We start from the raw sequence: 16,255 nt of genomic DNA on the forward strand, positions 1-16,255 counted from the left end.
CCCTAAAGAAAAGATCAAAGCGAAGACTGAATATTTGATTAAATTATGTCGAAATTGCCCTTCTTGATGTTGTTTAGCCCTGTGTTAGCTTTGATTAAACAGATTTATGATCAAAGGCGTTCCAGCTGTGACTATCCTGGGTTAATTCTTATTTTACTAAACTTTTCAAGTGATTCAGGAGTAGAATGTAAAATCGAAACGGAAATGGCGAAACGACGACATGGTGAAAATAAGTTTGTTTAACCCTTTAGTGTTCAGATTATTCTATCAAACAATGCTTATTGATTCACATTGATTTGAATTAATCATGCATTATCTCATATCTTAAAGATGTTGATGGTGTAATTACTTAATGTAGAATAACATTGTAGGGTAGGTGTGAGAGCCTGGACCTGGTCAGTTTGAACATAAAACAGATTAACTATTTTGGCTGGATGTGGCCTGTTTAAATACTAAAGGGTTAAAAATGCGATTCGTATTTTAATTTGTAAATGTATATACTGCGAACAAGAAAGGATTCATGTCATCTTGGTTGGCGTTTGTCAGATGACGTCAGAGATCGAAGGGGAGATAAATGACATTCGCTTCATTCATTTTCCGTCGAGATAAGAACCTTTGGGATAAATTGGTCAACCGTTAGAATTCAACTTGGGACAGGAAAAATAGAATGATTGCATTGCAGAATTAATTCTCACACACACGTACACGCACATTTCCTTCTATAAAATCCACTCTCGAGGATTTGGTAGGCTGAGGGCTATAGTAGACAACACTTACTATGGTGCCATACAGTGAGACTGAACCTGGAACCATTCATATATGGTTGGGAAACAAATTTCTTAAGTGAAATTCTTACCACACAGCCATGTATGCTTTTACAGATATTAGCTTCAAATTTGGGCACAGGGTCAGAAGTTTCTCGGGAGGGGATAAACCGATCACATTCCTCTTCAGCATTCAACTAGCATTTATATTATCAACACTGAACTCAGAATGCAAAGACGGACGAAACACTGATAAGCATTGTGTCCCACTTGCTAACAATTCTACCAGGTCACTGCCCTCATTTATCTCTAGATATAATAAAGAATACCTACACAAATGTGGAGGCACATGGCCTAGTGGTTAGAGCAGCGGATTCGAATCTCAGACCAGGCGATGTGTGTGTTTATGAGCGAAGCACCTAAGCTCCACGCGGCTCCGGCAGACGGTAATGGTGAACTTCTCTTTCACTACGACTTTCTCTCACTCTTTCCTCCTGTATCTAGCAGCCCACCTGCGATGGACCAGTGTCCCGTCCAGGTGGGGAACCTATATGCTCATGAAACCGGCCATATGGACCAAAACAAACAATACAAGTGTACCCTCTCACATCATAACTACCACAAATGGGTTACTTTTAGTGAAATTTTCCTTATAGCCACAGGCATAGTTGTGTGGTAAGAAGCTTACTTCCCAGCCACATGGCAATGGGTCCAGTCCCACTGCATTGCACCTTGGACAAGTGTCTTCTACTATAGCCTCAAACCAACCAAAGCCTTGAGTTGATTTGGTAGATGGAAAATGAAAGAAGCCCATCATATATATATATTGCACCTTTCCACACCCACTAAGGAGCAGTCTATCATGAAGACAAAACAATTGTAGTGATAAATTGCTTCTTGGTACACTCCATCTTATCTATCAATCTTTAATATATATGTATATATTTGTGTCTGTCTCCACCACCATTGCTGGTGTTTACATCCCCATAACTTAGCATTTCAGCAAAACAGAAGTACAAAAATAAGTCCTGGCTTTGATTCCTTCAGCTAAAAATAATTAAAAAACCTGTAAGGTGGTGCTCCAGCATGGCCACAGTCAAATGACCAAAACAACAGAACGTGATCCAGATGGTGTAGATTACAATTATATATATTGCTGCTAGTTGGACTGGACTAAGAGCTTAAGGTTCATGCAGGTGAGATGATGGATAATACAACTGTTCAAACCTGTTTCACATCAATAGGGAGTTGACCATTGTCTCGTGATTCCACTGTCCTTTACATGGAAGGAGTCAAGCTGCCAGTCACCTAAAGGGCAACCTGTAAGAATCTTCCTAACACCTTGTGAAGGGAGAAACCACATGGTAGGGCCCAGACAATACCATATCTTTTAAAAAAAATAGAACACACAGCAGGAATACTTTTGACAATGGTGTTGGGAAGAACCACTATTTGTGGAGACAAGGAAGGGTCACAATATGCTGCTCCTTTTTTTTAAACAATTGGAAATTTCCATATAAAAAGCAGACACTTGCTGAAGCTACTACAGACTTGAACCCAGAACATGTGGTGTGGTAAAGTTTGCTTCCTTAATCACATGGTGCTAAGTTAATCATACAGCAAAGCATCTTCTACTATATAGTCTCAGGTTAACCAGTGTTGCAAGTTGTAAGAAGCTTGCTTCCCAAACACAATCCCACTGCCTGGTGTCTTGAGCAAGTGTCTACTATAGCCTAGGGCCGACCAAAGCCCTGAGTGGATTTGGTATATGGAAACTGAAAGAAACCCGCCGTACGTGTGCATTACTATCACCTTGCCTTGACGTTGTATGAAAGCTGTAGATATCATTGGCATGTACCTGGGTATCTTCCATTTCCAAGCTTCAGTTCAAGTGAGTTGATGACAGGAAAAGCATCCCAGCTGTAGAAAACCTACCTCAACAAATACCATCTAATCCATGCAAGGAAAAAAAAAGATGTAAAGAAATTCTGTTCCTTACCTCAAGTTTTGATACACAATTCACATTAATATGAGGTTATGCACATCAAGTCAACTATTGAATAACTAAATTATTGTAGTACAAGTTGGTAATATGCCATGCTTGGTAAAACCTCTCAAGCCAAGTTGTGGCTGTTGTCAGTGTCATGTAAAATGCACCTTTACAGCATTGGGCTTCACGGAGACAATGAGGCCGATGCTGGTGTTGTGTAACTAGCACCCATGCTATGTAAAAAGCACCTCAAGCACTGACAAATGACAGGTCTTTGGCAATATGCTGTAGTTGAGAAGATCCATCAAGCCAAGAAACTAGTAGTGGCAGATACTGGTGTCATTCAAATGGCACCTGTGCTGATGACATGCAAAAGCACCTATTAGACAGTGGTTGGTGTTAGGAAGGACATCCAGCTGTAGAAACCATTCCAAATCAGACTGGAGTTTGGTGCAGCCCCTCCCTCCAACTTACCAAGCCTAGTCAAACTGACCAATCCATGCCAGCATGGACAATGTTAAATTATGAAATATTTTATCAAACCCTGAAAGGATAAGAGGTAGGGGACAGACCTGGGCACAATCTGAGCTCAGAAAGGTAAGACCACTTGAAGAAAAAAAAAAAAAACTCCTTGTGACCTTAATTCTATAGGCCATTTACCACTGAATTTAAACAAGTGCTACAGTAATTACTTAGCTTTTATGAAACTTGGTTCACAATTTTACTTAGTTCTTGTGCCACACCTGTGAAACAGAATGCTGTACTCCAGCTTTAAAACGCCTCCCAGAAATACAATAGAAAATGTATACAGCAACATTCAACTGCCTTCCTTGACTATTTTAATAAATTAACAACAGAATGTGGTTTTTCGAGGTTGTGACTGGAGAAATTTATTATAAGAAAAATGTATTGTGCAAGGTCAGCAAGTTGCCAAGTGAATGGAATCAACAAGCTGGGAAATGCATACCTCGTAGTGTGTGTCCGTGAAAAGACTGAATTTGGGATTATAAAACAAGTTCTGGAAGCTGCAGAAGAGGAAACAACTGTTTTGACAATGAAAGACCTTATTTTGTTAATTTTGACATGATGTTATTCATAATAAACCTTTCAAAGTATAACAAATTGTACTTCACTGAAACTAGACTATGAAATGGCTGCATTTAATGCAGTTTACACATCACTCCTCTAGCAGGGTTCCAGCTGCCTGAGGGCTGATTGTAGTCAGTTACTTTTCAATCACCTTCAAAACCATTATCTGCCATAAACTCACCAATTAAATCCTCAAATAAATTGCCATTCAAAAAAAAAAAAAATTTTTTAATTAGTGACCATCTTTCTAAGAGCAGAATCACTATGACAAATGTATCGAAAATTGTGTATAACAAAGGGTTTAATTTTCAAAGAGTCTCTGCCAAGCCCTGTATTATGTGGACTTTACACCACCCCAAGAATAGTTTCAGAACAAATTACACATTTCAACATAGATAAATTCTTTCCTTAGCATTATATGGAAATTGTGCCTTGCACATGTATGCAACTGCTCAGGTTTCAAGTTTCTTTGAAAAAATAAATTTCATCTTGAAAACCTTGTATACACATTTTTTGGCCATTTCTAGCTGTGAAAGATCTGCTCCCACATAGATTAAAACAAGGCTCTTATGAGGGATATGTAACACTATAAAAGTACATAGTTGTGCAACCGTATTGCTTAGGGAACTCTCACAGAATTGCACAAGGACAGCCAACCAAAACCCTCAGAATAGCGTGGTCGAGTCAACACTGTACCAATTGTAAAACATCAAGCATGTCTATAGTTTGCCACATGCCATGAAAACCTGTCTGGATTAGAAAACAGGTTTGCCTCAATGAATTCTGACTCCGGTAAAATGGAAGAATGAATGCTAAAAATAATACTATGATGAAATAACATGTGTATCTTCACATGACCTTAAATCAAATCAGTTGGGGTATAGGGGGAACTGTACATAGTAATTAACAGAAAAGAAAAAAAGGTAAAATTGAAGAGTAAAATGCAAAATTTTATTGAAGACCTTTGTACAAAAGGGGAGGAAATACATTACAATGCCCGCATTCACACTTGCATACAGTAACAAATCGCAAGAGACAATATTTCGGCCCATAACTAATCAGAGAATACATAAAAAAAAAAACCACCTACTGTAATTAACATGAACTCAGCATTCGAATGTAATGATTTGATGGTGTGAAATTGTCTTTTTATATTAAAGGGTTTTTTTTGTTATTTTTATTTTTACCACTTGGTGTCTGCAATACCCCACCTCTTTTCTCCAGCCCCTCCCATTAAAATAAAAAAAAAAAAAATTTGAAAGAAGTCCATTTTTTGTGTGGTTTTCTAGTGAAGCAAACAGGCCTAAACCATCTTCTCAGCTTAAAAGAAAGGGGAGCGCAGCTCTGCAGGCCATAACAGATAGTAGAAAGAGGACATCACTGCATTTAAACAGACTTTCCCATCTTTTAGAAGGTTAACAATGCACTGTGATAATTAGTTAATTGTTAAGTGATTAGCAGGATCAGATTATCTTCAAAGATCTTCATCCTCATCAGGAAGAGCAATTTCTTGAGCCACCTGCAATTGAAGAAAAACAAAATAAAAATATAATTCCAAACACCATTTACAAAAAAAAAAAATTAAAATAAATTTGTGACCCTCACTCATTAAGACAAAATCACTGAAGCAGATCTCACCCCACACTTCACTGATAGAGAAGCCACACGAAGGGGATTATTGGGAAAGGAGTCTAAGCTTTCTCATATCAAGGCATCAAATACCATGTTTTCTCTATGATAGAATTGCCATCTCCCTGTTTTAAGGTGATAGAAATAAATAAGTATGGCTATTCTATTGAACTCACTTTCAAAATTTATTGAAGCAAAATCACTGAATGTCAACAGAAATGTTTTATAAGTTAAATTTTGTAGTTTAGAAAATAATGTGAGAAGGGGACATAACTCCTACAAGTAGTTCCAATTTTTGAAAATATTTAGTACAATAACCCAGTGTTAGGAAGGTTTTCAAGATTACTTTGAAATGGCACCACTCCCAACTTGTAAAGTAGGAAGTGCAACCAACAAACGAACCACCCCACCCCACCGAGACAAGATAAAATAAAGTCGTAATTACCTCAAGTTCCTTCTCATATTGTTGTGCAAGTGATTGACTCATTTCTACCTCTGGTGGTTGAAGAGCAGGCATTTCAACAAATTCAAGGTTAGCATCTCCAATTAACTTCCTTGCCAACCAAAGGAATGGTTTCTCAAAATTATAATTACTCTTTGCACTGATATCATAGTACTGGATGTAAAAAAAGAGAAAAAAAACGTAAGTTATTATGAAAACAGTTTATATGGCTGCATGTGGTTCACAAGGTCCCTCCACAACCATGAAGTCCCAGGGTTTAATCCTACCCCTTAACAGCCAAGTGAAGTCTAAGAGTGAAATTTATTAGATGGAAGCTGTGGAAGCCTTTTGGATGTGTAGGGCTGTGGAAGTCAGAAATAATCAACCAACTTAAAATTTAAATCATACAATTGATGCATTAATATTTCCAATATCATATCTCTAAGAATTCAGAGTAAACACTGTCTATGAATTCTAATTCTAAAGGATTCTAGTAAATTGCATAACTTTTTGTCTCAAAGCAACCTTAATTACAGGTAAATATATGTAAACCACAAGCTTTTTTTTGTCTGTTCGTTCACACTCTGCTCAATGATTTGTTTATGTAGTGATCACTCCAGACAAGCTTACATTTGCTTGATTTCTCCATATCTTCCATCGAAAAGTACTCAAATTCAGAATCTCTGCTTAATAGTATGTAACATCCATGAAAAAAGAAAGAAAAAACCCCCAGAAAAAATAATCTCCCAAAATTCACACAGCTCATACCACATCAAACAATGTCAAATACTGAAACGCGACTATTTACAAAGTGAAATCACATGTTTTTTCGAATGTACAACTGAGATTTGTACTGTGATTCACATTGAAATATCAATGGGTTTACTTAGCCAGCTTCAGCCAGGTTGGTAATGAAAAGGTTATATGAAGTGTTACAAGTTATCTCTGGTAGTTAATTTTCATGTACTTCTGATTTCGGAATTAGTTTCCTATTTTCTTTTATTGAAACCCCTGAATAAAACAGCATCTTCCCACATAATCCACAACTGAACACTTAACAGCCTTTAAGTGCAAACTTAAAAGTTAGCCTCGATTCTATATTATCCATGTATGTGTGCTTTCAATAAAGGGTAGGAGTAGATCTTCAGATCTTGTGCACTAATTTCACAGCCCTTGACGTAAATATATTTTGGCAAATGGCAGGAAAACACTGGTACACCTTCAATGATCAGTGTTCAAACTCCACCTGAACCAACTTTCAAGATTGATAAACATCTATTGCTTGACTAATCTAAGGATTAAACTCATGTCAACCAACCACACTACACCTCATAACAATGCTATCCATCCCATAAGACAATCAGGTAATGGAAAAATCACTTCAAAGCCCGACGACCCTGTGGTCTTTCAGGTTGTTCACAGATAACTGAAATATCAATATGTACAGGAAGTTCACATGGCAGTCACCTGGTTCAAGTAAGCGACATCAAAAGGTAATGGAATAGTCAACACAATAACCTTAGAACAGACAACTGAAAGAGAACAATGTAGTCCTGAATATTGTTTAACAGAAAGATAGGCTTGAAATCTTAAAATGTGAATAATTACCAGGATACAGATAACCGTATAAATCAATAAGACTTGTCAAGTCAGGTGAAATTGTATGCTAGTGTCACAAAAACGCACCTCTGAAGCACTGAGCCTCATGGATAGAATGTGGCATGTAAAAAGCACCTTTTGAGAATGAGGCTTCACAGAGGCAATGACAAATGACCAAGGCCTTTGGCATTATGCCATGCTTAAGATCCATCTAGTCATGGCAGATACCAGTGTCACGTAACCAGCACCCATTACACTCTTGGAGTGGTTGGCATTAGGAAGAGCATCTTATTGTAGAAAGCCAAACCGGACTAGGGTCTGGTGTAGCCCCCTCAGCTGACCAGCCCTGCTCAAACAATCCAATCCATGACATTAAATGCTGATTATACATATGGGGTTCTATTTGAAACTCCCTCTCAATTATATTTTTGAAAATCAATGCTTGAAACAAGTCATTTCCTACAAAGGAGTGCTTCAAAAGAGAAAAAAAGCACTGACAATATTGAAAGAGAAAAAAAATTACCTGTAAATTCTTTTTTCTGTGGAAGGTGATTGCTTTGGCTTTTACCTTTCGGTCTTTTACATCAACCTTATTTCCACACAGCACAATTGGTGTATTTTCGCATACTCTCACTAAATCTCGATGCCAGTTGGGAACATTTTTGTATGTAACTCTTGATGTAACATCAAACATGATGATAGCACACTGTCCTGAAACGAGTGAATAAATAAATAAAAATATACAATTAGTAAGTGAAAGCCTTTCTTTAAAATTCCAATCATTTTTATACATTTTGTAAAAAAGTTTGCTTTAAATCCATGCAACTTCAAACTCAAAAACCATTGAACAAGAACATTCAGGAAGTTTGTGTTGAGATTGGTATATAGAAAGAGAAATTAGCTTTGTCATGTGTACAAGTGTTGACATTCCACTGTTGTGCATGTCACCAGCCAAGCAAGATAAGATTCTCACATTTCTTAACACTCCTCTATCAATCCTACTGTAGGTAAAGAAGCAGTGTACATTCAGTGTGTGTGTGTATGTGTAACCATTTGCATACAGAACGTCACCCTTGGAGCTTTAATGTTTGGGCTTTAGTCTCAGTGCTGCTAAATTGATTAGTCTCTGCATATTAAAACCTACACCACTTCATCTGTGTCAGTCACATTTGTTAACACTTCATTTAAAATATTACATAAAAGGAATTAAAATTTAGGTACACTACCTAGAAGACATTGGACCTATTAACAAATACAGTAGACAGTGGTGTAGGATGAATGCTTTCAAATAGAATGCAAGCTTAATTGTTTTATTTAGAAGAATCGAAAGCGTTAACTATAAACCATATGAATCACAACTTACCTTGAATATAATAACCATCTCTGAGCCCACCAAATTTTTCTTGTCCTGCCGTATCCCAAACGTTGAACCTGATGGGTCCTCTGGCTGTGTAAAACACAAGTGGATGCACCTCTACACCCAATGTTGCTAAAAGGTTACAACAAAATAAAAGACAGTTATTAGTTGTGGCAAAGCAAAAATTACATAAGTATTTGACAATCCAAAATGCTCACACAATTAAACCTTCCTCTAACATCTAAAGAATGATTTTTCTCTAATCACACAATTTTATTTCAAAGCAAAGGAAAGGAATCCTTAACCCTCTTGATACCAACCCACATAAGGCCACTTTTGATTTTATATGATACAAACTTAATGATTTAAAATTAAAACTTAATTTACAATCCCAATACTCTAGCAAAATGTTGATAGTTTTCAATTTAATTTTATAGTAGTATAAAATACACAAATATGTAAAATAGTGAAAACATTGCAAGCTAGCTGCTCTCATATCTAACAAAGGAACATAAAGACTTGTTACTTACCAACATATTTTTTCTCAAATTCGCCAGTTAAATGACGTTTGACAAAAGTGGTTTTACCCACGCCGCCATCACCCACTAACACCAGCTGAAACAGAATGGAATAGATGAATTTAGTAAAACCTACCCGAGGGAACACACATACTGTATAACACGACTCAAGAGATAAAAGGACGAAGTTTTAGTCTTTCTTCATAAAATAGACAAATACACCAAACTGTAGACATTAACATTATTATAATCAATTAGATCAACCGACCGACGCTGCTATCGACATCCAATTAAACACAAAATCTACAATTTATTAATGGATCACCTAATATATTAATCTGTAATACTACATCAAACCTTATAGAAGAGGTTTATGTACCAACAACATATAATATGACCAAAACTGACAGTATGTCAGTTTAACCTAAGACAGAACAGTCCCATTACAAAACAAGAAGGGCAAGAGACAGTGGCTGCATAAAATATAAATAAATGTTGGTCTCACCTTAAATGTTGGCATTTTGTCACACATGGTTGGTTGTTTCGTTTGACTGGAAAAGAAATGAAAAATTTCATTTATAAATCATATCTACAAATATTTATTATTACATACATGTTCGGGTATACAAGTACCATACAAGCCGGAGGTAATTATCATTTTGCAAAACTGCTATCTACTTTTTGTGTGTCCAAATGACCAACTCGGAGCGGCGATAGATGGACTGGTCAAGGTTGGAACGACCGCGAAACTTCTGGCGAACACGTATAATAACTTTGTAGGAGAAAAAAAACCGGTGTCTCCCCCACCATGCTTTGGGCAAAATGAATTTTGCAGTTTAAAGTATTTAATGGAATTTTTCACAGGACGAGTGTTTCGAAGCAGAAATTGTAACAATTTTCCCTCAAAATGTATTCAAGCCACCACATCACATTTTCCCCATTATTTTCGAAATACGCAACAGATCAACTTTCTGACCTCCACCCCAATTAACAAACACCCTTAATTACGTTTCAAATTAAGTTAATTATGAATTCCACAAAGCATTTCAAATTCAATTCCTCCTTACGGAAGGTACTGCTTATTTTGAAATTTACGTATATATACATACAATAAAAAGCATCACATTATGAAACTCCATAGATTTTAGTGAAGGAAGGTCGGAGAAATGTGAGAAGCTTCGAGAAAGAGAAGCAACAATGAGAGAAAAGAGTGTCCAGAAGAGACAGAGGATAGAGAGAAGGCAACCATTGCCAGTTAATCAAAGGGTATTTTAAACCAGTGTTTGAATAAATGAAGACATCAATCTTACAAGATGAGATTTTAAAAAGATTCGAAATCCAAAGAGACACGAGTTCCACGAATAAAATGAATGTTTATGGAAAGGAAGAAGGAAAAGCAACGGCGGCGGCGGCAGCCAGTTCTGGTTTACACTAGTATAAACTGGATCGACCATAAAGAAAGAAATAGCGAGAGAAAGGGAGGGAGGAAGGAAGTGAGGAGGAGAGAGAGCGCGGGAACAAAGAGAGAAGCGAAGGAGGAATAGTAAGAGGGAGACGGAAGAAAAAGAACGAGATATATAGAGAGGGGAGAACAGCGAAGGAGGGAAAATATAGGAAAGCTAGAGAGAGAGAGAAACAGATGTGACTCAAAAGGTAATTAAATGTCGGTAACCGGCTGAGACGGAGAAAATACAAAAAATACCGAGTCCCACAATAAAAACAACAATGCGTGTAAAACGACGACCAATATTGCTAGTCAAGAAAAGTAAAAGGAAGTCCATTTTTTTTCTTTTAATAAGCCAATCCTTATAGGAAATTTATAAATACATATTAAATGAATCAACGAAACCTTCCACCACGTGGTATAAGATTTTCCATTACTGTTACCAGACACCATACTCTCTCTCACACACACACACACACACATAAGACCTCGTGTTTGCAGACAATAACCAGATGACCCCCAATCACCACTCCCTCTTCCTATTTAACTTTTTCGAAATTTTTTCCCCTCTATGTTTTAAATGACGGAGATTCCTGATGTGCAAGAAACCACGTTTTCAAATCTAAATTCATTAAGCATATAGATATGTGTGTGTGTGTATAAAGAGAGATATGAAGGTTTTTTCCTTGGGCTAAAACAACAGTAAGACCGTCTTCTACAGGACTGCCAATTTATGAACAAACAGATAGGGATAAATAGACAAAGAAATAGATGGAAAAGTTCAAAATTTAAAATTGGATGAGGGGTAAATTTGAGCCCCTTGTTAAACTTTAGAACAATTATTAAATATTAATGTTTCCTGTTTAATTTCGATTCGCTACGATCTCTTTAAAATAAACAAAATCAAAAATTTTAATGGGGGTGAAATTTTTTTTTTTTCTTCATATTCTTAATCTCTGACATCTACAACGTAGGAATCCGAGAAATTTTTTCTCAAAACAAGAAAAAAAAAAGCATTTTTCAAGGAGAGGTGCGAAACTGCATTAAATATCACATTAGCATTCAACTACAGGGTAACAGGAAAATATTCACACTATCAATAGATAAATCTGGACATTAAAAAATTTTAAAATCATTTTGAAGGTTTAAAGTTGCACATTCGCTTTACGTTACCTGCTCACAAAGAGACCACCACCAATATATGGAGCGGGGATACTTGTATACAACTCGCCTACCAATCTAACCGGAAGCACTATCAACAACAATGTCAGGACACATGTGCGTTTTCGATGCTTAAAGAAAATCGTGTGAGCCAATTTAGGAAGTTGTGCGATAGCATCAACCGAGTGGAAATAGCAACCAAATCTCCACTTCCAGTCGCATTGTTAAAAATCAGAATAGATCAATCTCAAACAATGTTCACAGCTGGAATGCCTGTCCAGGAGCGTGCCTGACCAGGGTTGACCTGGGGTTAAACAAATACTGAAATCATACATACATCACAGGAAGGACCCCCTCCGCAAAGGCGTTCCAATTGTGACTCACTGTTTTATCAAATAGCGTAGAGCATTTATGGACAATTCTATTGTTCCTAGGTTATTATAGAGGGGGTTTCCGAGAAACTACTTATCCTCCCTTGTCTCGGATCACCATTACAGCAGCTCACTTGAGGCTACTTTAGTCCTGATGAAATCGATTTCGTCAAGCCAACTGGCTTTTAAACTAGGTTGCCAACAATGCTCTTAGACAATCACAAAGCGTTTTCGCTAACTGGTTAACATTACGTCAATAAATAACTGGAAACCCACTAATTTTGATAGGGGTCATCAATGATTACAATAACCGGTTTCCACACCATGCAAAAATACACCGAGAGATACCCTTAAAGCATTTTCCTCGCCTCGTTTTTTGCTTCTTGGCAAGTTCGCGTACGTGTTACTATATGTGCATAATACATATTTAATAGCATACAATATACTTGGATATTTGTCAATTTGTATTACCCAACAAGACAGGTATTGCTTGCGTGCTACAAGATTTAATATATAATTCTAACAAAGGTTTTCAAAATGGGCAACGGCTTTAAGCCAATCTACCAGATAAGGGCAGTCTATAGACAGAATGCCAAAATACGTCCTGTCTATGGTAGGTAGGTATAATGTATTTTAGATATATATATATGGTTCACAACAAAGAAACCAGCAGCCACAGGCAGACATTCTCTAATTCCCGCTTTAACACACTCAAACCGCTTTATTCCAGTTCCATAACTTTAAACTGACAAATGCCAAAAAGCGGAACAGGTTGCATCAGAATTATTCCACTGTGCTGCATCCACCATAAATCTGGAGGGAGTAGAAGACATCCTCATCACCTCCATCATCATCATCCCTTTTCATAGGTAAGAATTACATCAGATTTTGGACCTCATGCTGCGCAACCAACATAAAAGCGATTTCGAAGAAGCCACGCGCGAGTTGCTAGAAATAGCAGCGAAATCTTACATTACATCAGTCTTTATAAGACACTGCAGGTGGATAATCAGTGTTTGAAGAATCAATGGCCAAGAATTCGATTCACTCAGAGGACTGGTTTAAGACCTCGACCGTGTTGAACTGCCAAGGAATTAAACAGGCGTAAATTGCCTGGTTTTAATAATTACATTGGGACTAAAAAAAACCCTAGATTAACCAAACTGCAATACATTCTATTGGACTGAGTGAAAACTAAATTAGACGTAATAAAGGTTCAAACCCATTTAAACTTTGTATTCTCATTACTTTTAAGCGAAAATATATTTAGCTTTCTCTAAAATACTTATAATTAAAAATAAGAAAAAGTGAATGGCATTATTTCGGGCAATACTGAATCAATTAGATCGTTTTCTTTTAAACCATCTGTGATGACTGCACCGTTTTTTTCTCTTCTTTTTGTTCTAATTCAAACTGCCGTGTGAAACACTGAGAACTGCCTTTGCGCCAAATCACCATTATCTATTCATCACCAAAGAATTGATATTTGGCGCAAACAGTTAATTTTTTTGGTGGGGGTTTCTCTCATAAAGTCTCAATATCATTAACCTTTTTGCCAATACATACAGCTATCTTTTTCCCTCCTTTTTTTATCATATAAATTATAAAAAGAACTAAAAAAATATCACGTTACACACAATCATCTGATAAAGAACAGCCCGGTGTGTGTGTGTGTATGCACACATTAAATGGTGAATTCGAAAATGAAGATGCTATGACTAACGACATCTTTTTCAAATAACCAGCGGATGGAGAAATTTTAAACGCCGAGATGTACATGTCCCTCATTAAATTTCATAATCAGTAATGATTTTAATACAACTGGCAGGGGAAAATGTCCGGTTTGAGGCAAGATATATATAAATATAATACACACAACAGGAAATGTTACCGTCTTTCACTACACATATATACACACACACACACACCATGAGGTATTATTGGTGTACATATATATGCATACACATATTTCCGCAAAATATTCGAAAATATGAATAGTGGTTGAGAGGGGGGGGGTATAAAAAGTCATGGAAGGGGTACTAATCTGTAGTTATGCCGAAACGTTTACAGAGAAAAGGAAACTGACACCAGATAAATTAATTTAAAACCATGGTTCCCCCACCTCGCGCGCGCAAACACACATGAATGTATGTGTACTCTATACGCTTGAACCATGGTTGCGGTCATGCTGGAGCACGTCCAGTCCAGTATCTTCACCGCTTTTCCAATGGCTATTCTCATGTGATTTAACTTTTGCCGAATGATGGAGTATCAGATTGCTGTCCTCATCAATGTGTCTTGCTGTGATGCAGCCTATAATCATATATATATACACACACACATACACACTTTATGAGAGAAAAATTTTTTCTACACCAGAATTTCAAGAAATTATATCTAGAATGATTATGGCAACAAAATATTGCGCTACATATTACCACATATTATATATATATATATATACTTACTCAATACCGGCATTTATAACATTAAATATTTACAAATGAATCAATGTTAAGCAAAGAAAATGTCTTCAAATCAAAAATTATTACACATATACACAAACAGGTGTGCGTATACACTATATATATATATATATATATTTACACACATATAACCACATATACACAATGAGCTAATTGTGCAAGATGCCGTTTAACAAAATGATCGCTCCCGCCTCTTACCCAGAAACTATACGTTTCATATAATATATAACATACTTCCCATAATCAAATCGATCTTCGACTTCTCACCGCTATATACACACACACAAAGTATGTATATAGTGGTATATGTGTGTGTATATAATATATACATACTTTCTACTTTTATAGATATATACACATTGTAGAAAGGTAGAATAATTTTTTTTTAAATATATATATATATATATATATTTAAGTATATACTGAAATGTAATATTACAAGTATCAAAGAAGTAGTTTCTAGATGATGAAAGAAGCGCCAGTCATTTTGTAAACCGGTTAAAATGCGCTTGTTCGATTCGATTAGCAATTGAGATATATACGTAATCGTTCTCTACATTCTATTTTTTAAATTTTCTAGAAAATACATAAAGAATATTGATATACAAAAAATGTTTAAATACCTGGTTTTAGCTATTAACAATAGAATTAAATAGAATAAACCGGATTGAAACCGATAAGAAATAGAAAATGTCCAACGTTAGTAATGATGGCGTCCAAAAGAGAGCTTTTTTTTTATAGTTTTCGCGCGTAAAAGCCGTGGAGAACTCTGGGAATTATTATTTAAAATAGATCTTTCAAAGAAAATATAAATAATTTCAGTTTTGTTATTATTATTATTGCAACTATATTAATAATAGGGATAAAAGTAACAAGATATTTTTTTATTGTATGATAAATATATATTTATATTAACGGAGATAATTTTTTAAATTTCTGAGTACTATATGTACTTTACACGGATGAGGTTACTGGACGTGTACGAAGATTCACGAAGGGTATATATTACATATCAAATATTTTTTTAAAGTATTGAATAAACACAAATATAGCAATAAAAATAATCACCCAAAGAGATATTTCTAAAAATAATTGCCTCAAAGAGATTTTATTAAAAAGTGATTTTACATTATTACTCTCCTTATATTGAAACTCCGGTCAATGTCCGTTCACAATAATTTGTCATTTCGTCTCCCTTAAATTTCCAGACAAAATTTCAACTACTACACGGAATTTATATTTAAGAAAAAAAAAATTTAATACAAAATCCAATTTTAAAAAATAAGTGTAATTACTATGTTTTATAATTAAGCTCAACTTTACTACGTTCGAATTGTGCCATGGTCGCATTAGCCTTTATTAAATATTGCTGTTTTCGATAATAATAATAATACTTTCTACTATA

General features: G+C 35.8%; 1 protein-coding gene across 4 annotated transcripts; it reads right to left on the reverse strand.

Annotated features, from left to right (window-relative positions):
• Window positions 1-4,772: 4,772 nt before the first annotated feature.
• Window positions 4,773-15,626, reverse strand: LOC115224235 (GTP-binding nuclear protein Ran). Of its 4 annotated transcripts, none has more exons than XM_029795023.2 (7): window positions 15,474-15,626; window positions 9,894-9,939; window positions 9,401-9,485; window positions 8,877-9,002; window positions 8,037-8,224; window positions 5,918-6,088; window positions 4,773-5,362 (listed from the first exon to the last, which is right to left on the reverse strand). In XM_029795023.2, exons 2-7 carry the CDS (start codon window positions 9,918-9,920, stop codon window positions 5,318-5,320), a joined length of 642 nt encoding a protein of 213 aa, XP_029650883.1. In that variant the 5' UTR covers window positions 9,921-9,939; window positions 15,474-15,626; the 3' UTR covers window positions 4,773-5,317. The 4 variants fall into 4 exon arrangements, with proteins under 4 accessions (XP_029650883.1, XP_036369269.1, XP_029650884.1 ...); XM_036513376.1 differs by lacking the exon at window positions 15,474-15,626 and adding an exon at window positions 12,006-12,028; XM_029795024.2 differs by lacking the exon at window positions 15,474-15,626 and adding an exon at window positions 10,699-10,844.
• Window positions 15,627-16,255: the final 629 nt, after the last annotated feature.

Source organism: Octopus sinensis, linkage group LG25 (assembly GCF_006345805.1).
Source record: "Octopus sinensis linkage group LG25, ASM634580v1, whole genome shotgun sequence".
Classification (NCBI taxonomy): domain Eukaryota; kingdom Metazoa; phylum Mollusca; class Cephalopoda; order Octopoda; family Octopodidae; genus Octopus; species Octopus sinensis.

Bases quoted from the DNA above. Each gene is read 5' to 3' on its own strand.
- LOC115224235 (XM_036513375.1), bottom strand. From the start codon at position 9,630: ATGTTAATGTCTACAGTTTGGTGTATTTGTCTATTTTATGAAGAAAGA. The intron at 6,089-8,036 runs GTAATTTTTTTT...TTTTACATCCAG, and splicing joins ACAGAAAAAAGAATTTACAG to TACTATGATATCAGTGCAAA. The intron at 5,363-5,917 runs GTAATTACGACT...CTTCAATTGCAG, and splicing joins AATATGAGAAGGAACTTGAG to GTGGCTCAAGAAATTGCTCT.